The sequence below is a fragment of the Tachypleus tridentatus genome, chromosome 12 (genome assembly GCF_004210375.1).
Source record: "Tachypleus tridentatus isolate NWPU-2018 chromosome 12, ASM421037v1, whole genome shotgun sequence".
In the NCBI taxonomy this organism is placed as follows: Eukaryota; Metazoa; Arthropoda; class Merostomata; order Xiphosura; family Limulidae; genus Tachypleus; species Tachypleus tridentatus.
The window spans coordinates 41,252,946-41,276,091 of NC_134836.1; the positions used below are offsets into that span (position 1 = coordinate 41,252,946).

A 23,146-nucleotide genomic window follows, 5' to 3' on the forward strand; every position below is an offset into this window, starting at 1 on the left:
ACACAAAAATTGCAACATTATTTTTATTTCCTGGTGAAACAAGTTCATTTTTATTCACCAAGGTCACTTTAAACGCATTGTGATCACATCAGTGTTAAACATTAGTTTAAAGACAACAAATATCATAAATCAGTCATGCTGAAAACCACAAAAATTATTTCCATGAAAGACAAGTGTTTTATATGAAAACTTTTTAAAACTTAAAAACGAAAATTCAAAATAGCAACATCCATGGTTCTATCATTTTTTATATTATTTACTAAACCTTGGTTTTAATTAGTTTTATAGGGAATTTCTAACTTCTTTCAAAACTTTGATGGTAAAACTATAAATTTTGATTGTTTTCCAAATGTATTTGTACACACTAGAAGCTATAGATTTTCAAAAAGCAGTTAGATGTAAACATTTATTTTTGATAGTTTTATTGGGTGTGGCATATGTTCGTTAATTCAGTATCTTTTTGAATTAACAGTGATCCAGTGTGTATATTTTTAGATACTTTTGTTGGAGGACTTAAGATGGTAGATGGGATTAAATATAACTGTTATGATTATATGTTTTTGTAATAGGCATTACATTTCTGTAGGACCTTGAGTATTTGACACCTTTTAGTGCTTTGTTAGATATGAGTACCAGAATGCATTTGTTCTGGTAGATTTAGTGATGAGTAAGTAATGCATGATTAATTTTAAAAGGCTCTTCTGTAATACATTGAGATTTCTGTTATATATTAAACCTAAAAAAAATACTACTTTTTAATAATGTACGCAAAAGTGTCTGCACACGACCGTGATTATTACTTGGACCTACTGTTACATTTTGATATAATACTCATCTAAGTATATCTAGCTACTAGAAAACGAAATCTGATTATGAAATGATTGAACAAATTATTGAAAAACTGAAAGCTTTATATCCCAAAATATAAACATGTATTAGCTGAATTCTTAAACAGAAGGTATCTCTGGTTTTTCTTTTAATTCCACTTTTTCCGTATCTTCATATTCATCACTTGCTAGCGTTGGTGCCGAAAAGATAAATTGATACACCAATGCTGCTATCACGCCACCAAGGATAGGACCAACCCAATACACCTAGATTAAAAAATAAATAAATATTAGAAGCAAAATATTTATAAGTGTCTCCAGTCTTATTATTATTTATTATAGTTTTCCAAGTCACTACAGAAAAAAACGGCTACGAATATTTTACTGAAATCTGGACAGTAGTAATGAATACAGTATTTAGTATATCGTAGGTTAGTTTTAATTAATTATTTATTAAAGTTCCTTCGTTTTTCGTCCTGGAAAATTTCTTTCAAGTCCTTCACTTTCCTCCATTGAAAAAGTCCTGTATTTTACGAATGCATGTTAATTGGAAAATAATTTGTGCAACAGTAACTCACTTATTGGAAACAACTGCTCTGAGGATCATCGTTTCTTGGAATTCTCTGTTTTTCATTATTTCTCAAGTTCGTTGTTGTACTTTGTCTCTACGCAATTTTCTGTGACTAATTTAGTGAGTTTTCTAAGAGTAGACAGTTATGATACTAGAATTTTCTACTCTTGTGAGTGTTGATTTATTCTCCTGATTGTAGTACTTCGCTGAAATTGTGAGTGCGTATTTTAGTATTATTTTGTTATTGTTATTTATATTTTTGTTTTACAAACCTATAGCAAAATCGGCTGGTTGTTTTGTATTCAAACCTTAGAAAACATACTATATGTAATTAATAAACAAACAAACACTCCCTAGCTTGTCTGTGAACAGCACTTGATATAACATGTGGCGGAGGTCAGCTCTGCAAATTACTGAAAATATATTTTCTGTAGTATTTATTTGTTATTGGTATTTCTTATTACTAATTTGCAGGTGGGAGTGTATGTAAATGTTTTCAGGTTTTGAGATGAGAAGTACGTTTTGAAATTTGAAATCTATGTCAAATACATTTTGATACCTATTCACTTGGATTTCACTCCCCACTTTTGGAACTTGACTCGTTTACTGATATCAAAATTACTATAAATATTAGAAACCAATCAGCGAACATTGTGATTCAAATCATGTTAGGCCTGTTGGTTTCTTTCCAGAATTTGTTTAAAGTTATCACTGTTGGAATCAAGCCAGTGTTATGACATAATATTTGTAGAAATTCTAAAATATTTTACCTTATAATGTTTGTAACATTTTTGTTTTTAACCGATATCTAAACGACCCCGCCCTTTGTTATATAACAAGCCCGACAAGTTTCAGAACTTGAAAACTGGATAGATAAAAATCTAACGATAAATTAGCAAATCAAACCTTTCTTTCAGAAACAACAATTTATCGGATGGTTAGCAACTGTTTTCTTCGTACGTGGATCATGATAATTATATACAAAGTTATTGAGCGTAACAGGACAGTTTCGACGAAATAAAAAACAACAACATATCAACAAGACATTTCAGAGAATGAAATTTAACAAGCACCGTGTGTAGATATAAAACACTAAGGAAATTAGCCTGTATCGAAAAATAACAGCTTATATTGTAGAGGTTTAGAAATGAGTTAACGACCAAAATTAATAATACTTTGAGAAAAGAGTGGCCTTCGATACTTACATAAGCGACTGAAGTAAGCACTTTTTATCATTATTACTTTAAATTCAAGTTTCTTTGTCTTCGAAAATATGAGGCCTTGAGAAATATATAATCCCAACGTCACACGCACCTGTATTACGTAAGATACAAGATACCCAATACGAGTTTGTCAAGGTGCTGTGAAACAGAAACTATTGTTTTTGCTAAACCTAGTTTATTTAAGAACGTAGGAAGAGACTTGTTAGTGTAAAACTGCAGGTTACGTTGACGTCAAGGAATGTATATGGAATAATATACACGAAATATACTTTCCTTTACGCAAAGATATACGTGTGAGACCTGAACAGCTCTATCAAAGTTTATGCCAAAGAATATAATAACAGTATTGTGGGTATTAGGTCTGTTAAACAACATTAATTTGTATAATATAGCTAATATTATGCACGAACCAGAACGAATGACATTCGTCAGTACCGAGAACTGCAATATATTAGACGTTATATGTTGAACATCGATAGTAAGTTAACAAATGTGATACAGTTTTGCTGTTTTCCATCCACGCTTACGTGGAACTAAACTCGCAGATATGCAGTTCTTAGTTAATGTCGAGCTCTCTTTATCTGGGATCAGTAAAATCACGAATCTGCAGATCTCCACCCTGAAGTCTGTTAACTTAGTGTAATCAAATACGTAAATCTGCATATCTCCACCCTGAAGTCTGTTAACTTAGAGTAATCAAATACATTAATCTGCAGATCTCCACCCTGAAGTCTGTTAACTATAATCAAATACGTAAATCTGCAGATCTCTACCCTGAAGTCTGTTAACTTAGAGTAATCAAATACATAAATCTGCAGATCTCCACCTTGAAGTCTGCTAACTTAGAGTAATCAAATACATAAATCTGCAGATCTCCAACCTGAAGTCTGCTAACTTAGAGTAATCAAATATATAAATCTGCAGATCTCCACCCTGAAGTCTGTAGCTTAGAGTAATCAAATATATAAATCTGCAGATCTCCACCCTGAAGTCTGCTAACTTAGAGTAATCAAATACATAAATCTGCAGATCTCTAACCTGAAGTCTGTTAACTTAGAGTAATCAAATACATAAATCTGCAGTTCTCCACCAACGAATAGTGGGAGTGACCGTAAATTATAACGCCCCCACGGCTAAAAGGGCGAGCATATTTGGTGTAACGGGATTCGAACCAGCGACCCTCAGAGTACGAGTCGAGCAACTTAGCCACCTGGCCGTGCCGGGCCAAATTAGTTTATGGAATTACAATGTTAAAACTGGGCGTTCAATTCTCAACAATGGAGTATGTGCAGGTAAACAGACCACTGTGTAGTTTTGTGCTAAAACAAAGAAACTTTTTGCTTAGTGACATCCGACATTGTTTTCTTTAACACAAAATCTATAACTAGTCGTATGTTTGGAACGACCAACTATACGAATAGAAAGGTAGCAACTTTGCTCAGCTATTCACGGGATATGTTATCAAAAATATGGTACAAAATTAATAAAGATTCAAAAACGGAGAAAGGACATGAATTGCAGTCATTTTGAAAGTTTTTTTATTGAGATATTCGCTCAAAGCTACACTATGTCCGTCTGCACATGCACTCTCTAATTTTGAACTTTATACCAGAGATAAAAGAAATCACTTTGTAAGCAGTACCCACCGCCAACTTTTATGCTACTTTTATCGAAAAGTGAGATTGATCATCATCCACTACCTATAGCCAGATTATTTTCCTTTTCGACGATTGTTGCAACTTTGTCATATTAGATACTTTATTATTTGTGTGAATTTAAGCACAAAACTACATAATGGGCTATCTGTGCTCTGCCCGCCATGGGTATCGAAATCCGGTTTCTAGCGTCACAAGTCCTAAGTCACTGGGGGGCTGTAGATACTGTAAAGGCGTGAGTTTATCTAGTATTAGAACTATGGATTTCGAAGCTGGTGAGCCGGGTTTGAATTTATCACACTACATAGAATGAAAATCAGTCTATTGGTGTGGATGATGGATTATAGTGTGTTGATAATTGGCTGCCTTCCCTGTAGTCAGTATCTCAAAATAACGGACGACATTAGATTGCTTTAGTACTTTTAAAAGATAAATATATATATACACACATATATGATCAGAAATTGCTTTTAAAGTAAATATTTTTCATGAATACAACACTGTTTGAATTATATGCATATCTTGATAGCAACATTTTTACGTCTTTTACATTTTCAAGTTTTCCCTAACCACTTGCAAGTAATTTTGACTAATTGTGCTTTTCTTTACATACAACGGTACAACTGATAAGCTAAAGAGTAAATAAGTTCCTCCCTCCCACTGGCACAGCTGTAACTCTTGGGACTTACGTACAACGCTGGAAGCTGTTCGTGGTGAGAAGAGCGCAAACAACCCATTTTGTTGCTTTGTACTTAACTTCAAAACAAACAATTAATTTGTTTAGTAACGTAATACATGAGTACTAGTTTTACTGATAACACAATCCGTGGATAAAAAAAAACAACAAAAAACTTTAACGCCATAGATTGTGTAGTTTACTGAACCAAGGGAACCGGTTATCGTGGCTTTTATATCATACAGGACAACACTGTATGTTTGTAAAAAATAAGTTATCTATTACCTTTTGCGTTCAAGTTAGACGTATTTTTAAATCTGTTTATGGAGTAAATAATTTTAACGTTAAAGATGAGATATTCAAAGTAAGGGAATTTTTATGGGATACACTTTTTAAAATCGTAATATATATATATATATATATGTATGTATGTATGTAGTGCGTCAAAGAGTATGTAAGTACTGGGTGTTTGTTTGTTGCTAAACGCAAAGCTACACAATGGGTTATCCGTGCTTCTCTCACTATGGGTATCGAAATTCTATGTTTAGCGTTATAAGTCTTTCAAATTATCCTGAACCAAGACAGGGCAGGTGACTATCGACAACACTAACAGCACAACACAAATAAGACCGGGAAGTTCATCTAACTGGCACAAGTTGATCCTTAATATGTAAGTTATTAATTATAACTTAATTCTGGGTATAATTCCGAATATGAAGAACGATTAGAATGTGGACTTCAGACTTTCCCTTCATATCAATGCAAGTATCGATATGTCATATGATTTTTACAGTCAGATAACACGCTATTAAAAGATGAATTTGTCATTTTTCACCTAAGGTGAATGTGAGATTTAACTTTCATTATGGTGGAGTAAGCTATAACCACGTCATTTTAAGACGTCAGTGCAAGACCTCTATACCACTTGCAAATCTGGAGTTGTTTTGAAATCAACAATATTCGGCATACCATGTTCTCAGATAGTGAGATCTGCTCTGTGATTTATTATCGTACTAGTACGAGTAATACGTGTTAATAGCAGTGCCAGTCCAGGTTTTAAATTCATGCCAAGAAATAAAATGTATCAATGTAGGTGTTACGTTAAGTAGTGCTATTATTTCTGATACATACCATCAGAGTTTAAGCACAATTTCTCACAAACTGTGAGAAAGAGGCTTAACTGAAACAAAGCTGTAGTTGTAAGCTTCTGTTATAGTTTCATGGATTTTATGAGAACTTAAGTTCTTCCCGAGATTCGTAAAATGACGTCTTTGGAACTATAGTAATTGAGTTGTATCGTGAATATATTATTTGATATTATGTTGTGGACAGTGCGAGATTTTAGATATACATAACTTTAACTTATGATTGAACAATATAGCTGATTCTAAGTACACTTTTAGAAATCCTGCCCACCTACCAATCATACTGCCAGTATATTCAGTATTGGAGATTTTGCCCAACTACCAATCAAATTGCTTATAATTACTCTCTAACAGGTCATGCTCAGTTATTAATCGCACTGTTTGTAAATACACTATTAGAGATGTTTCCAACTACTGAACAACCTATTTGTAAAAATCACTTTTCGTGTTATCCTTAGCTATGAATCGAACTCTTTGGAAATGCACAGGGGCTCTGTCCAGCTATAATCTAACTATTTGGAAATACACAGGAGCTACAAATTGAACTATTTGGAAGTACACCGGTGTTTTATCCAGCTACAAACTGAACTGTTTATAAATACACAAATATTTTCCCCACAACAAATCAAATGTTTTGTAAATACACTATTGTACGTCCTCTTCTCAGCTATAAATCAAACTTAACAATGAAGACGAATATAAAAATAAGTATTTTAATATTTCACTGATGATGTAATAAGTTATTCCGAAACGTTCAGACTTGTATTAAGATGTATATTTTGTCAACTGTCTTATTCTTCATCAATCAAACTGTTTATAAATACACTGTTATAAGTTCTGACCAACTGCTAATCAAACTTTTAAATACACTGTTATAAGTTCTGTATAGCTACTAATCAAATTATTTGTAAATATTTATTTTAATTGTGCTCTATGTATGAATCACTGTACACACTTTTTTTCCACATTATATGCTAAGACCTTCTAAATCACTTACCCAATGGTTCACCCAAATGTTGGCTACAACTGCAGGTCCAAAGGAACGAGCTGTATTCATACTGGCTCCGGTGTATTTAATCTAGATAAACCAAAACGTTTCTTGTTAAATGCCACTGCATACTTTGAAGCTTTACAGAAATTCAAGACTTTATTTACTATATATATATGTATGTATGTATGTAAAACCCGTGTATTTATGTATGTATATATATATAGACTATATTATGCACAGGTATAACTATCCTTAATTTTTAACTGCTGACCACAGACAGAAGGTAGATTACAAGCAGTAACCACTGCCACAAGGTTTTTATACAGTTCTGTGAACAAAAATAACAGTGGTCATCACTTTTATAATGCTCTACAGCTGACATTACGGAGAAGGCCTTAAACATTTAAACCTGAATCCACTACTTATCGTTAAATTCTTGGCCACGTAGGTACAGCCTGTACGTTATTTTATATCAACACAGTTTCATTTTCAACATGTATGAGTAGCAAAAATGTGCATGATTGGGTCATCAGGTTAAAATAACCAAAAATTTGTAAACTGAGAGTCAGACATGACTACAGAACGGACTGTCCAAAGTTCAAATCGTCATGTGTTGTTAAGGACGCTCTGCGTTGTCTTTCATCTACTTAATTAAGAAGAGACGTATAGGTGGTGGTGGTTATAATGTTTGTATTTTTGTTCTAACACCCAGGTAATAAAGTTCATTCGCGATTTACTTTTCTGTCTTATTTAGCCCACTTTATTATTTTATTAGATCTCTTATATTTACTTTTTTGTTTCCAAGATTTACGTTTAAACCTAATTATTGTAATTATTTTAAGATACTGCTACTCTTACATTACGATTTCCAGAAGAATGAAACTGATAAGTTATCTCCATGTTCTCTTGAACACAGGTTCTTCAATGAAGAGAGATATGTCTCCACTTAAAAGTTTGATCTAAATTAATTCTTAACCTGGTCAGTGTGTGCGTAAACATGTTTCTAGAAGGGCACTTGAACTTCTGAAGAAGCTGATAAAGAATAGAAATACCCGCACTATTTTGTGAGAAACAAATCGTTTAATTGAAGTTTTTATTATTGTTCTTGTTTTAGGTTAAGGGGATTAGAAAACACTCCATAATATGGAGTACAGTATCTGGATGCTCGACTCGGAATATGAGGATTGCGGGCTCGAATCCCCGTCATTCTAAAACACGTGACGGTTAATCCCACTATTCATTGGTAAAAGAGTAGCTCAAGAGATGGCGGTGGGAGGGGGGGGGTGATGACTAGTTGCTCTCCTTCTAGTCTTACACTGCTAAATCATGGACGGCTAGCGGAGAGAGCCTTTGACTAGCTTTGCGCAAAATTTAACAAAGAAATAAACTTTCTGGATTAATTTTCTTTTAAATCCCAGTGAGTTTTCGTGTCTTGGCTAAACAACTTAAAGTTCTAAATCATTTACAAAATAAATGTCTGCTGTACGGAAGTATTAGAAATTTTAAATTAACGGTATTTTAAGAAGGTAAAAGTAATACCATTTGCAGCTGCTGCCATCTTGTGTGTATTTACTGTAACAAATATATAATTAGCGAGATATAAATGACAAAAAATAAAATTACGGCAAATATTTACATTTAGAACATAAATGCATATAAAATGCCTTATTTGGATAACGTTTTTATTTTCGAATTTTTTAAAAATCTGCATAACTAAAAAAAAACTTAGCCTCTGTAGGACCAACCCATAAAAATGAAAATCAGACAAACGCTGTCTTGACGATTTAAAAATGATCACAAACATTCTTGAGATACTGTTAAAGAGAAACCCTTTTGTCAGAATAATGTGAATAATTAGTAAGAGTAAGTACAAAAAATATAACATCGTTAAACTTACTGCAAACATATGACAGGTTGCTACAGACAAACCGATTGCGAGAGGGGCAGATCCTTTAATGTCACCTCTGTTTTCATCGCAACAGGCAAATACTGTGAACACCAAGACAAAAGTGATGCACAGCTCAACGACGAAGCCTTGGACAGGGCTCAAGTGTTGGTTCACAACTGTAGCCCCTAAGTTTCCTTGTAAGTTAGAAGGTGTGAGCCCCTTTAGCAAACCAGCGCCTACTATTGCCCCCAAACACTGGACTATCACATAAAGTATTGCTCGAAGTAGGGAAATCTTCTTGGCGACCAGAAATCCTATGGTGACAGCAGGGTTAATGTGTCCTCCGCTGACGTGCCCGATAAATTGTACTACTGTTCCCACAGTCACACCGAAGGCTAGGGCGATCTGGACAATAGTGGGGGAGTAGTCTAGGTCCCAGCCGGTGATACAGGAACCACAGCCAATAAGTACTAATATAGCTGTTCCCAGAAATTCTGCTAGTAGAGCAGCGGACAATACCTTCTTTTTCCCCAGATCCTCAAGTCCTAGTATCTGCCGAATATTTGTTCCAGATGTCATAATGTAAGAATCAACGAGGCTGATGTAACAGAAACTGATAGTGCGGAATGGTTGAATGATAATAACTCGTAACGTTTAAATAGGTTGTTGATATAGTAAAAGAAGAAAAAAAAGAAGTTCGACCTTTATACGAGAAGGATGAAAACTTGTTGATACGCTTCGTTATCACGTGATCCACTTGAATAACTAATATTTTCCATCGTAAGATATTTAACATTTGACTCTTTCTGAGGACAGTCTAGAGGTTTACAAATTATACGTAAGCGAGTATTCTTGTGTGTGCGTGCGCACAAAACTTAGTAATATCAAAACATGTTCTTAATAAAATTATAAGATACCTGAAGATCACAGAATGATAAAATTTATTCACGTTACATATCATGGGGATTCACATAACATTTTAATATGTTTCATACAGATGAGCTTCAAAGCTTTCTTGGATGTTATTTTGGGAATTTTTATCAGTTTCTAATAATGCATAGGCGTATTTCGCAATCTATTATTTACTTTTACTTTTTTTTTTTTTTTGAATTTCGTGCAAATCTACATGAGGGCTATCTGCGCTAGCCGTCCCTAATTTAACAGCGTAAGACTAGAGGGAAAGCAACTAGACATCACCACCTACCACCAACTATTGGGCTACTCTTTTACCAATGAAAAATGGGATTGGCCGTCACATTGTAACGCTCCCACAGTTAAGAAGGCGAGCATGTTTGATGCGACCGGGATTTGAACCCGCGACTCTCGGATTACGAGTCGAGTGCTTTAATCACCTGGCTATGCGGGGCCAATATTAGTAACCTTCCCCCTGTGGCTCAATGGCAAACTTATAACGTAAAATTTAGGCTTCAATCTACGAGATAGTCACAATTAACGCAAGTAATCCATTCTTCAGGTTTTTGCTGAAAAATCAAACTAAAGAGACAAACACATAATTATTATTATTAGCTCTCAGAGTTTAAGTTGTTTTTATTTTATTTTGTGTTATATTCGTCCTAGCATTTGTAAATCGTCTACAATGGCCTAGAATGATCTAGTTACTAAAGCACGCGACTCGTAACCTGCGGGTACTATGATGTTACTGTCAATTCCACTCTTTATTGGTAAAATATCCACAGGGTTGGTTGGGAATGGTGTTGACCAATTGCCTTCCCTCCAGTTTATAATTGCTAAATTATGGATGGCTAGTGAAGATAATTGTCGAATAGATGGGCGCCAAATTAAAAAAAAAAAAAGCCAAAATAAACGGTTCCTGTCCAAGAAAACTATTTATCATAGCCATGTAGATGACGTTTAATGTTAAAGGCAGAGTAGCAAAGTTCTGTTACTACGTAAGAATAATATGAACTACTCACGAATTTACCGACCATTCACTAAAATAATTTGCTTTTGGGGGCCTCAACCCTTGGTCCTTTCGATAGCCAGCAGTGCTCCTGATTTTATTATTATCAATTAGAGATTTTGAGTGAAAGTAAATAAGAAAGTATAATAACACGTCAACCACACTATATCTGCTCTGTCCAGTGCCGACGAGGCTTTTCACCCAGTATCAGGGTTCTGCACATCAGCTGGTGTGTGACAGACATATTATTGGCTGAAACGCTGTTTCTATAAAAATATATATAAAAAATAATGTTTGTTGTAAAGCAATAAACTACACGATGTTCACTGTAGGCATCGAAACCCAATTCGTAGCGTTATGAGCCTACTGACTTGCTGCTCAGTCACTGATAGGCTTTGTTTGTTTTTGAAATTTCGCACAAAGCTACTCGAGGGCTATCTGTGCTAGCCGTCCCTAATTTAGCAGTGTAAGACTAGAGGGAAGGCAGCTAGTCATCACCACCCACCGCCAACTCTTGGGCTACTCTTTTACCAACGAATAGTGGGATTGACCGTCGCATTATAATGCCCCACGGCTGGGAGGGCGAGCACGTTTAGCGTGACGCAGGCGCTAACCCGCGACCCTCGGATTACGAGTCGCACGCCTTACGCGCTCGGCCATGCCAGGCCCACTGATAGGCACACCAACTTTCCTACCAATAACTGTTACTGTATGAACTGGGTTAAGATGGTGATGTGTAATTCTCCATCACATTTAGTTATGTCAAACCATACCATAATTAGAGTAAGAATTAACTGTTATTATGTTATTTTTTATTTTAACAGTATATATTATTTTTTCATTAATTCACCTATGCATGTTTTGTCGTAATGTTTTGTTTGGCAAAATTTTGATAAAAAGTATCGTTTAGAATGATGACAATAAATAATGAAAAACAGTTTGTTATAATAAAAACTGCGCAAATTCAATATAATGTTAGTGTCTTTTTGTGCCAAAATTTTCTGAATATTGACACAAGTATTGTTTGTTTGTTTGGAAATTTCGCACAAAGCTACTCGAGGGCTATCTGTGCTAGCCTTCCCTAATTTAGCAGTGTAAGACTAGAGGGAAGGCAGCTAGTCATCACCACCCACCGCCAACTCTTGCGCTACTCTTTACCAAAGAATAGTGGGATTGACCGTTACTTTATACACGCTGGGAGGGCGAGCATGTTTAGCGCGACGCGGGCGCGAACCCGCGACCCTCGGATTACGAGTCGCACGCCTTACGCGCTTGGCCATGCTAGGCCCCATTGAAAATTATAAAATTTTAAACTGTAAAGTGTTTATAATTCAATCAAAATATTAATATTTGGTATTGTTATTTATTATTGGATGAATTATGGTAATACCATGGTAGTTTTCATTTACACTAGTGGGCCTCATGGCTATAATGGCTTGACTGTAAAGCTGAGGTTTATGGTTTGCGACTCGTTTCTACCAAAACGCTATCTGCAAGCTGGTGCCATAGGACTACAAGTGTGAGGTTCGAATCCCACTATTCAGTCAGAATTGGCAGTGGATACGAGTGACTAGTTGCCTACCCTCAGCTCAAAATCAAGGACAAGAACAGTTATGAAATAATTTATACCTTTACAGTGTTTATTTGCTGAAATTCACGCAAGGCTACTAGAAGACTTTCTGCATTAGGTGTCACTAATTTTCAAGACTAGAATGTGTGTTTTGTTATGGCAAAGCGACATCGGGCTATCTGCTGAGATGGGCTAAAGGAAAGGCAGTTAGTTAGTCAACACCAACCACCGAAAATACAATAGATTGCGAGTCGAGTGCCTTAACCATCAGGCCATGCTAAGTCCTCCATTGCAGTATTATAAACAATTAAACTATACTGACGACAAAATATATAGTATTAATAGATCGACAGTAAAATATATCTTAACGTGTTTTTTTTTTTCTGATAATTTTGTTTCAGCTAATCACGAGTATTAGTTATATAGATATTTGGTTGTCGTTAAGGCTATCAGAGTTCTGCTCACCACATGTATCGAAAGCCGAATTTTAGCGTCGTGAGACTGTAGACTTACCACTGACTACTAGGGAGCGCTTTATTTTGGATGTGTCATCAGAGGTTACTTGACCATTGTTTATCACTGCAAGCCAAGACATATGAAACGTTTTATATCAGGTTCTTTAAAATTTAAAAAATAATTAGACCATTATCAGGATATACTATTTTCAACATTTACGTTACAATGAGTAAAGGCCAAAGAACGGACTCATTCATAACTGTAACTAACAGGACAAATTGTATTAAATATTTGTATTGCAATAAATAGTGACAAAGCCCATCTTTTTCTATAATTAAATTATTATTATGCACAGTATCAGATATTGAGGCCAATCTCAGTTTTTAAGAACGGTGTTCTAACTATCTTGGAATTACTCTCTACACTGTTGTTTGTGCTAATTCTGACGATCTAGAATATTGTTCCAGATTGGGCTGAAGTATTGTTTGTTCTGTTGTAATTTGTTTTTTGCTTCCGGAAGAAAGTTGCATCGTTTGTTTGCTGAATTTCTAGCAAAGCCACTCGAAGGCTATCTGCGCTAGCCGTCCCTAATTTTGAAGTTACAGATAAGAAGACAGACAGCGAGTCAATATCGCTATCGCCAAATGTTAGGCTACTCTTTACCAGTTAATAGTGGGATTGGTTGTAATGACAATGCTATCGGGTTTGTTGGTGGGTTTCGATCCTGTGACCAGCGGATTACAAGTCAAACAGCTCAAACATAGAAGGATCCTTTCCGTGCGCTTGAGAATTCACTACTGACACATGCAATGATATGCCAGTGTATTAACGTACAGCTTGTTTCAATAAAGTCGGATAAATGAGATGTATAATTAGTTTAGTTTTTCGACAACTTTAATTTAATTATGAAAAGTATGATATATATATTAAGTATAAGACAGGTCACAACATAACAAAACCTTGACTGTGCGGTAGCCTTTTATTAGTTAAGACGTGCGCTAATTTAATAGAATTGTTATTCAGATTTACGGCTGTGTAAAATGTCTATCACAGTTAAGACTTATCAATAACTATTTTACGATTTTTATAGCATGTTTGTTACTTTTGTTTGTTTGTTTGTTTTAGAATTTCGCACAAAGCTAATCGAGGGCTATCTGTGCTAGCCGTCCCTAATTTAGCAGTGTAAAACTAGAGGGAAGGCAGCTAGTCATCACCACCCACCGCCAACTCTTGGGCTACTCTTTTACCAACGAATAGTGGGATTGACCGTCACATTATACACCCCCACGGCTGGGAGGGCGAGCATGTTCAGCGCGACGCGGGCGCGAACCCGCGACCCTCGGATTACGAGTCGCCCGCCGTACACGCTTGGCCATGCCAGGCCCATGTTTGTTACTAATAACACGTTGTTTTTGTTTTTTTTAAACAACAACAGTACTTTATTTTAATCGTACAATAATCTGTTGCAAGTCTTACCTGAAAGAGATTGTTATACCGCATAGAGCATAGCAATCTCATAAGTCGTGTATCTAAATTATCATCTGTAAAATTTGATATCACAGAGATATACAAATAAATGCGCAATGTACTGTACTTCTTATAGTAATAACAATACGCAGGCCCAGTGCGGCCAGGAGGATAAGGCACTCGACTCGTAATCCGAGGATCGCGAGTTCGAATCCTCGTCACACCAGACATGCTCGCCCTTTCAGCCGTGGGGGCGTTATAATGTAACAGTCAATCCCCCTATTCATAGGTAAAAGAGTAGCCCAAGAGCTGGCGTTTGGTGGTGGTGACTAGCTGCCTTCCCTCTAGTCTTACACTGCTAAACTAGGGACGACTAGCGCAGATAGCTCTCGTGTAGTTATGCGCGAAATTAAACAAAACAAAAACAATACGTGTGTTTTACGTTTTTACTCACACTACCGTTTGACGGTTATCCGACGATCTACGAAGCATTCTGTTTATATTCTTGAGACAATAAACCTCGTAACTTTTAACTGTGTAACTTATTTTCAAGGACGTAAGCTGACAAACGAATGATCTGATTCTCTTATGTATAATAATATTAAAAAAAATAATTAAGAGTAACAACTGTATAAGAAAGACATTTGACTACGATGGTTAACTTAATAACATTTTGTAATCACTAAACCTAGCTATCTCTCATTATAATTATGTGGTTATATAGTTTAGTAACTGGTGAAATAACATGAGTTTAAGTGTTAGTTGAAGAAGTTAGTTGAGCTTGTGATTACTGTGGATCAAATAATTCACATGTATCGAAAACATAGCCACCTTGTCCAGTCCTGTAAAAAAACTCAATATGCAGGGACTTCTGTCAACAGCAATGTACCCACTAGTAAATTGCTCTGTAATTATACGCAACTTTGTAACGTCATAAGTAGCAGGTGTAAAAAACATAGATAAAAATAGTTTGAATATATTAATTAATTGAGAAGAGAAACACTAAAAAGGTGGCAAGATCATGGAAAGGGCTATTTGGAGTCATAAAACAAAAAAGTTCACTTAATTTTGAGATCCAGGAGATCTATGGGAAAGATAAAACAGTTTGTGCATATTAATAGGTTAAAGATAGTAAAAGAAGCAATAATCCTTATACCTATTCAGTCATACTAAATATAAATAATTAAGGATGTATGATCATAGTAATTATTGATTATCAATAATTCTCAGTCCTGCTAAATATGGGTCATGCATACTTAGTTTGACTAATTATAAATTATCATGTATATTTTTGTATTAAATTCACTCTATTGTCTAAGCAGTAAATCTGAGGGCTTTTCATGTTGAAAAATCTTGTTTGAATACTTGTGATCAGATTACAAAATGTTCATTGTGTATTAAACTTTGTGCTTAATAACAAATGTAAATTAGATGCTTAAAGATATAAAAACAGTTTTCAAACACACAGTATAATTACTTTGGTTTATTAAAAATGACATTCCAGTTTTGAACTGTATAAATATTTTTTTTCTCAAAAAATGCCAGTTCTATTTTTACATATGATTTTTACTACATTGTATATTAAAATAAAGCTAAAAGATCTAATCAAATTTTCAATGATTTGTTTGATATCTTTATAAATACTGATATAATTATACCAAAATTTAAATTTACTACAATTCAGTGTAAAAATTTACTCCATTTTTGTATTTATAACAGTTACATTGCTTTTGTTCATAAGCAAATGGTAGGTATTTCAGTGGGAACGAACTTCTCTTCAAATATGGCCAACCTGTATGTCTTCTTTTACAAAAACTCATTTATGAAGCAGACTTCATATCCTAACTTCTCCATTTACTCTTCCCATCATAAAGATCATTTAATAACCATAAATGAGTTTTACACCAAATGTAATATATCCTGCAGAACTTACAATAAAAAGAAGTAATAATAAGGTCCATGCTAATTATTTGACTTTAGAAATTACTTTTGTAGAAGGTACAGTATGGTTAACTATTTTCCATAAAAGGAAATTTCATATTCTCATCCTTGGTCTACCAATGCCTAACAATGTCACTCTGTGTATCATGTTAAAAGGTATTATATCTCAAATAAAACAGTTCTTAATAACTAAAATTTTTGTGGATAATGTTCTATTATTAAAAAATCAACTGAAAGGTAATTATTATAGAGACAGGTAGTTAAAGATATGCCTTACTATATTTTTAATAAATACAAAAATATTTTAGAAACTAAATTATTGATTAAGGAAAATACCTTATAAAAATAAATAAAATAATAAGGAAGTTAGTTATTTTAACTTATAAGTAACTAATAGTAATTTTATTAAGTAATTTTATTCAGTTTAACTGGGATGGAAAACTAACTTCAAGTAGCTGAGCTCAACTCAGCTTTTCCATGTTATGTTTGAATAAATCTTCAAGAAAAGGAAGGGAGGGATAAGATTGGGAGTTAGAACTATATAAGAAATTATAAGGTAAGGTGTATAGTTCTATTTAATAGTTTACAGATCTATTCATTTCTATTAAATATGGTATAGTTCTATTTGAAAGGGTGGAGGTTGGGAGTATAATTAGTAGAAATATTAGGGTGGCTTTATTTGGTTTCTTTTTTAAGAAATTTAATGATAACTGCCTCTCAGAACTGGCTATAGACAGTAGGAACTGAGATTTTGTTGGTGTAAGCACTCATCTTTGTACCCTTATTTGAATTTTTATGATTTTCCATGATGGCTGACTAGGTTGCCATCAGTACTGGATTTTGTCCACTATATGGAATATCCCAAATGCATATGGGTGCCATTACCACAGACATTATCTGTTATGATAATAAATTGGCAACCTGCATCAATAAAGGTGATGCAATATTTAATTCATTATTGTTTTATAGTGCTGATTTTAGTGCCTATTAACAATTAATGTAGTAAGTAGTTTGTGAGCTATTTATATATACATACATATATACACATATAAATTAGACTTTGAGATTAATCACCTTTGAAAACTGGCTAAGTGATTAATCTCCAAAAGTCTATATTTTCTTTATTTTATCATATTCACCTTTTTCAACACACATACACACACATATATATAAAATATAAAAAAAAAATCACTTTTATCGATACTAAATTTCTGTTGTACAAAAATATAATTGGAATGGAGAGATTGTAGTTATTTTCATTTTTTTTTACTCAATTTAACATGAATCATGCTGTAGTAAAGAACATCTTTAACTGGATTTTGAAATATTGCAAATTTTTCTCACAGGACTGTTTATTTTCCAGTATCACCTTCTCAAACGACTCCTTCAGGTTCTTGTCAGTACCTTGAAACTATCACACTGCTGTCTAGTGCAATATAATGTAACAGGTAGTACACTCAAAGTCAGTTATAGACTAACATTACTGAAGGAGGTATACACACCTGCCTGTGCTTTAGGTGCAGAGTTGTTTTTTTGGGTGGGAAGATATGGGAAACTTAACATATTGATTTAAAATGATATTATGGCTCTCAAAAATTAGAATATTAATATCTTATTACATAATTTTTAAGATTTGTGTAGCCACTTTATTTTCAATATTAATTATTTATATGTCCTATTATAGCTTTAATATGGTACTATTTGGAACTAATAAACAGTTTAGGGTTGCTCTAAGTTAATAGAAAGGTCAGTTATTGCTTTAAACACAAATTTAAATTTTAAACTACATTCAAATTTCAGTGCTTATTTTCTTTGATTTAAAAGATATTGTACAAGAAGAAAGTTTAGCTTTTTTTTTTCTGTCAGACTGCTTATTTTTTAAATAAATTACTTCTTAAATGAATAAAATATTCAAGAAAAATTGTAAGTACCCACTATGCAGGTGTATGTGCCAACTTATGGTTGTAGCTTAACAAATGAATTTGATTATAAGTTGGTTTTAATACGAAAGCAAAATTTTATTTTAAAGTATTAAACAATTCCAGGAGAAATAAGTATAATAAAAAAATGTTATGAAATATATTTGCATATTCTATGTTTTCTGTTATTAAGATATAAGACATCAAAATAGAAAACAAAAATTAAGTGTAATGTCATCTTTTACATTTTACATCATTTTATAAGCCAAATGTTGGCAATGATATTAATTTGTAGTAAACTATATATTATATTTATGTCTGTGTTTATATGATACATGTGTGAATGTATCCGTTTGATTTTTCATTCAGAAAAAATAGCCGATTATAAGTATTTTTATCTTTCTTGTTAAGATGACATACTATAACACACAACTGTCATTGTCATATGATGGTCTATTTCTGATGTACCTAATAACAAAACTATGATAATAAGTATTGCTTTCCAGAGCAACTTTAACATAAGGTACAGATGTAAAACAAAACCTGTGAAGATTCAACTATACTGTCAAATGATTTGTAAGTAATGTATTTTAGTATTATTAACTCTATTATTTAACATACACGGTGTGTATGTCTTTTGTCTAGGTACTAGTCAAGACTAAGGTGGGCATGCTTAGAAACATTTTTTTCCTTCTCAATAACTCCTAGGACCAACCCCCCAACTATGAGAACGTACTTCACTCCCAGAATCTTCCACTTTCACAAAAAAAAACAATAGTTCCAAATCCCTCATCCAATTTTAGTTTACCTTCAGTACGAAGAAAAAGCAAGATGCATATTACCATATTTAATCACACACTTCCAGATGTTAATTGTTTGATCTTTAAGCTACACTGACACCCATTTTCTCCCTAAAATAAGAAGTTTTAAAGTTAGTTTATTTTATTCTCATGGTGCTATTGAATACAACTGAATCCTGAGTGCTACTGAAGAAATCATTTGATAATAACACAGCCTGGTCATTCCTGCATATTTCAAAAATGCTCAGTCATTTCCCCCTCCTCTAAGTAACAAGGAGATAGTAGTTAACATTTCATTAAGTAGTAAATATATTTCATTTTAGTTGTCATTGTTTATAGACTAATGACAAATGTCTTTGAGCAACATCAAAGAAACAGTTTTTGGGGTAAACTCCTTTTATCATGTCTTTTTTTATAAATTTTCTTGCTTGTAACTATTGTTTCATGGACTGTCAATGATATGATTACACCACTACATGTATAAAGATTAAACACTAAACTGACACATATTTGACTTATGTCAATGAATGGGGTGATTTAAAAATGTGTGTGTGTGTGAAGTGTTTTAATGAAATGGTGTTCAGTAGTGGAAGACATTATCATTATCAAAATAACCTTCACAACATTTTTATTTTTCATTTTCAATTTATTAATTATTATTTTTTTAATCTTTAGTATTGTTCATCTTCCTTTTGTTGTTTACAATGTTACATTTTTAATATTTGTTTACAAAAGTGACTTAGTTATGGTGAACATTTACCTTCTTAGGTGATAGGATGCAAATATACAAAGTTCATGGAGAAATGATTGTTACAAAAACAACTTTTACAAGTAGACTTCTTATTAATGAGTGGTATAGAATAAGTGACAGGGATTGTACTTCATAATGTGTTTATATTTACGTAACATTGTAAACTTACCTTTGTATAGAATATGTGTGTGCATGCATATACATATGTGGCCATTTCAGGGTTTCAAGAGTCTAATATTAAGTAACCTAAACTTTAGTATTCATATCGATAATAGAGTACTGAAGAAAGTTCAACTTTATAAAATCTCTCAAGAACCTATTTTAATAAACAAAAGTGTGTTTATAATTTCTTAGCTTTATTCCGTCACATATTTTCCAAAATTTTGATAGTCTCTGTTGAGACATTCTCTCCTGAGACAGATGAATAGGAAATGGAGAAAAACCAATGCCAAATAAAAGAATGCAGATGGCATCAGTTTCTCATGCAGGATACATTTGGGTTCTGGATGGATTCACTTCAATAAAAAGCAGAAAAAGAAATCACCAGAGCTGGATGATGTTCTTTGCTACAACCAAATATTGAAGCAATAAGAACATTTGAAATATCCATTACTCAAAACATTTCACAATTGTTTCATAAAAACAATACTTTCACATCTGATATGTAAAGTTTTGTAATAAATAACAAATTAAACAGAGTAACGAAAACAGATCAGAGCATTTAAATGTGCGAAACTTTAATATTTAATGAAATACTTTGGTTCATTATAATATCCAACTGGCTCAAAGTAATATTTTCAAACAATTTGTTTGCCACCTAAAATTAACATATAAGTTAATAAGTAGTTTATAAGTAGATAACTGTTTTAGTTTTAATAAAAGTATTAAAAGTTGCTTCACTTTCTGATCAGATTAAGCACTTTTTGGATGCAGCAAAATCTAAATGATTTACAATACATAAAATTTAGTGTGATTTTTGTTTCATATTTTATTTAGATGGGTAACAGGAAGCCCTCTAAGGATACACAAAGTTTATAATGCAGCTATTGTTTGTGAGAGGTGTATCTGGTTTTGTAGAGGTGCAGTCCCATCTTCAGAGAGAAACAACTGTCTTGAAAGTATTCCAACTATAGACGTGTATGATGAAGAAACTCAGGTAAATTGCCACTGAAAGCTGCTTATGATAAAAACTGAGTTCCAGTAGATATTGCACTGACAGCTTATTTTTCATCTTTGTGCTGTACTGAGCAAAGATGCAGCAGTACGTACAATACAATGGCCTGGTGGTTAGGGCATTCAGTTCATAATCTGAGAGTTGCAGGTTCGAATTCCTGTCACACCAAATATGCTCGCCATTTTAGCTGTGGGAGCATTATAATGTGACAGTCAATCCCACTATATCGTTGATGAAAGAGTAGCTCACGAGTTGACAGTGTGTGGTGATGACTAGCTGCATTCAGTCTAATTTTACTCTGCTAAATTAGAGACGTCTAGTACATATAGACATTGTGTAGCTTTCCATGAATTTCAAAAACAAACAATTACATTATAAAAGATGTATTAGAGAATATATTATACCTGTCATTTCAGGAAAACCATATATTGACAATAAAGAATGGTAGTATCAAAATATTAGTACTATGATGATCTAATATCTTATGTATTCCATTACTAACTTTTTCTTTAATTGTTTCATTTTGAGTCTACTTTCTGATTAAGTATTGTTTTATTACAAGTTTTACCTTTTATAATAAAGAAGATTTGTTTTTAGAACAGGTGCATTCATTCTTGAGTTTTAATGGTAAAGAAGGTTTCAGTATTTAAATCAACATTCAACAATCTAAGTGTATTTATATTTTAGAATTGATAGTTGTTATTCATGAATAACAATCAACATGAATTCACAGATTATTTACTCTTGTCTTAACTAAAAACAAATAAGTGAATAAGTATCAGGGTCTATAGAATATGTTGTGTGAAATATTCACATACATTTAGGAATGTCTGGGGAAATAAGATATATAGAAATGCTCCTTGGTATTTATTAATTGTGGGATTGTTTGATTTTAGTGTAAATTTCTTAACATTTATATATATATATATATATTATTATTATTATTATTATATTGACCTACCAGTTGTGCTTGACTAACAATGCAGAAGTTACAATGATGTAGCACACATGCATTCACAAGGGTAGAAATATTCTAAATTTTCAGCAGGACACATGTCCTGCTGGACAGTGAAACTTGCCGAACATTTGAAATTTTAGCAGGACACCTAAAGATTTTCAAAAACAAGAAATCACCTAGAGACAATTATTATATGAAACAGAATCATTTTATTTATGGCACTGAAACATTATTTCAAAGCAAGTGGCAACAAGCCTTGTATCCATTAAAAATGACACATCAATCAAACTGGTAGATTTAGTCATCCAGCACTAAGACATCAGCTGTCTTATTATCAGCTAAGACTCAGTATCTCTATTGTCTCTATGTGTGTGAGTTCTGATTTTTTTACTGTCCTTCCACCAGGATTCTACAGACTTGCACAGTAATTCTGTGCTTGCAAGATCACAGGTCTTATTCTTAGCTAATTTTATTGTCATCAAGTCATTAAGATAATCATTTATTAGTTTGGACCGCCAGTCATCCTTAATAACTTCCATCTGGGAAAATCCACGCTCTGGTTCAGCAGATGACACAAAAATCACCTGCATGAGGCATACCAAGGCCAACAATGTTGATCCTGGGAAAGGTTTACCATACTCAACAATAATTTGACTTAACATGTGAGCCCACAATCCACTTGCACTACTAGACAGGGACTCATCTGATTTGGCAAATCTTGTGGCTTTGAGCAGTGTCTCGTGTAAGTCAGCTTGGCAAATATCAGCTGCAATGTTGAAACCCTTAGCTTCTAGCAGAGCACCAAAGTGGTCCAATAGTGTCTGGAGTTCATTATGGCCATAAGATGACAATGCTTCCTTGCTTTTAGGCCAGTTGCTTGGTTAAAAAATTTGAAAGACACCAATAAAATCCTTATCAAATTCTTCAAATCTCTCATTCAGATATGTGACAATTTTATCTATAAAGATGGCAGTTTCTTCAGCCACGGATTGAGCAACTGTCTCTTTTTGTGGCACATTTTGAGCCTCTGGCCCTTGTTTGACCACTAATAACAATCACCTTTCCTCAAAGTAACCACTTGCCAGTTTGTTCACATGTTGTGAGCTCTTTAACAATTTTCTGGGATCTCTCAACATGATTCAGATTGACCAGCTTCTCTTTGCAAACAGCAAGTTTGTCAGAAACAATGTTCACAGCAGCAGAATTGTCTTGC

At 33.6% G+C, this 23,146-nt stretch overlaps 1 protein-coding gene and 1 long non-coding RNA gene across 2 annotated transcripts; one reads left to right on the forward strand and one right to left on the reverse strand.

The window, feature by feature from the left end:
* Positions 1-9: 9 nt before the first annotated feature.
* On the reverse strand, positions 10-9,650 carry LOC143233107 (aquaporin AQPAe.a-like). Its single transcript, XM_076469019.1, has 3 exons — positions 8,986-9,650; positions 7,095-7,175; positions 10-1,094 (listed from the first exon to the last, which is right to left on the reverse strand). Exons 1-3 carry the CDS (start codon positions 9,553-9,555, stop codon positions 948-950), a joined length of 798 nt encoding a protein of 265 aa, XP_076325134.1. The 5' UTR covers positions 9,556-9,650; the 3' UTR covers positions 10-947.
* Positions 1,500-21,574, forward strand: LOC143233109 (uncharacterized). The gene is made up of 2 exons (XR_013017972.1): positions 1,500-1,612; positions 20,798-21,574. It is a non-coding gene; the product is annotated as an uncharacterized LOC143233109 (long non-coding RNA).
* Positions 21,575-23,146: the final 1,572 nt, after the last annotated feature.

Coding starts and splice junctions, on each gene's coding strand:
- LOC143233107 (XM_076469019.1), bottom strand. CDS start 9,555: ATGACATCTGGAACAAATATTCGGCAGATACTAGGACTTGAGGATCTG. Junction 7,176..8,985: donor CAACCTGTCATATGTTTGCA/GTAAGTTTAACG, acceptor TGGTTTATCTAG/ATTAAATACACCGGAGCCAG. Junction 1,095..7,094: donor ACATTTGGGTGAACCATTGG/GTAAGTGATTTA, acceptor TTTTTAATCTAG/GTGTATTGGGTTGGTCCTAT.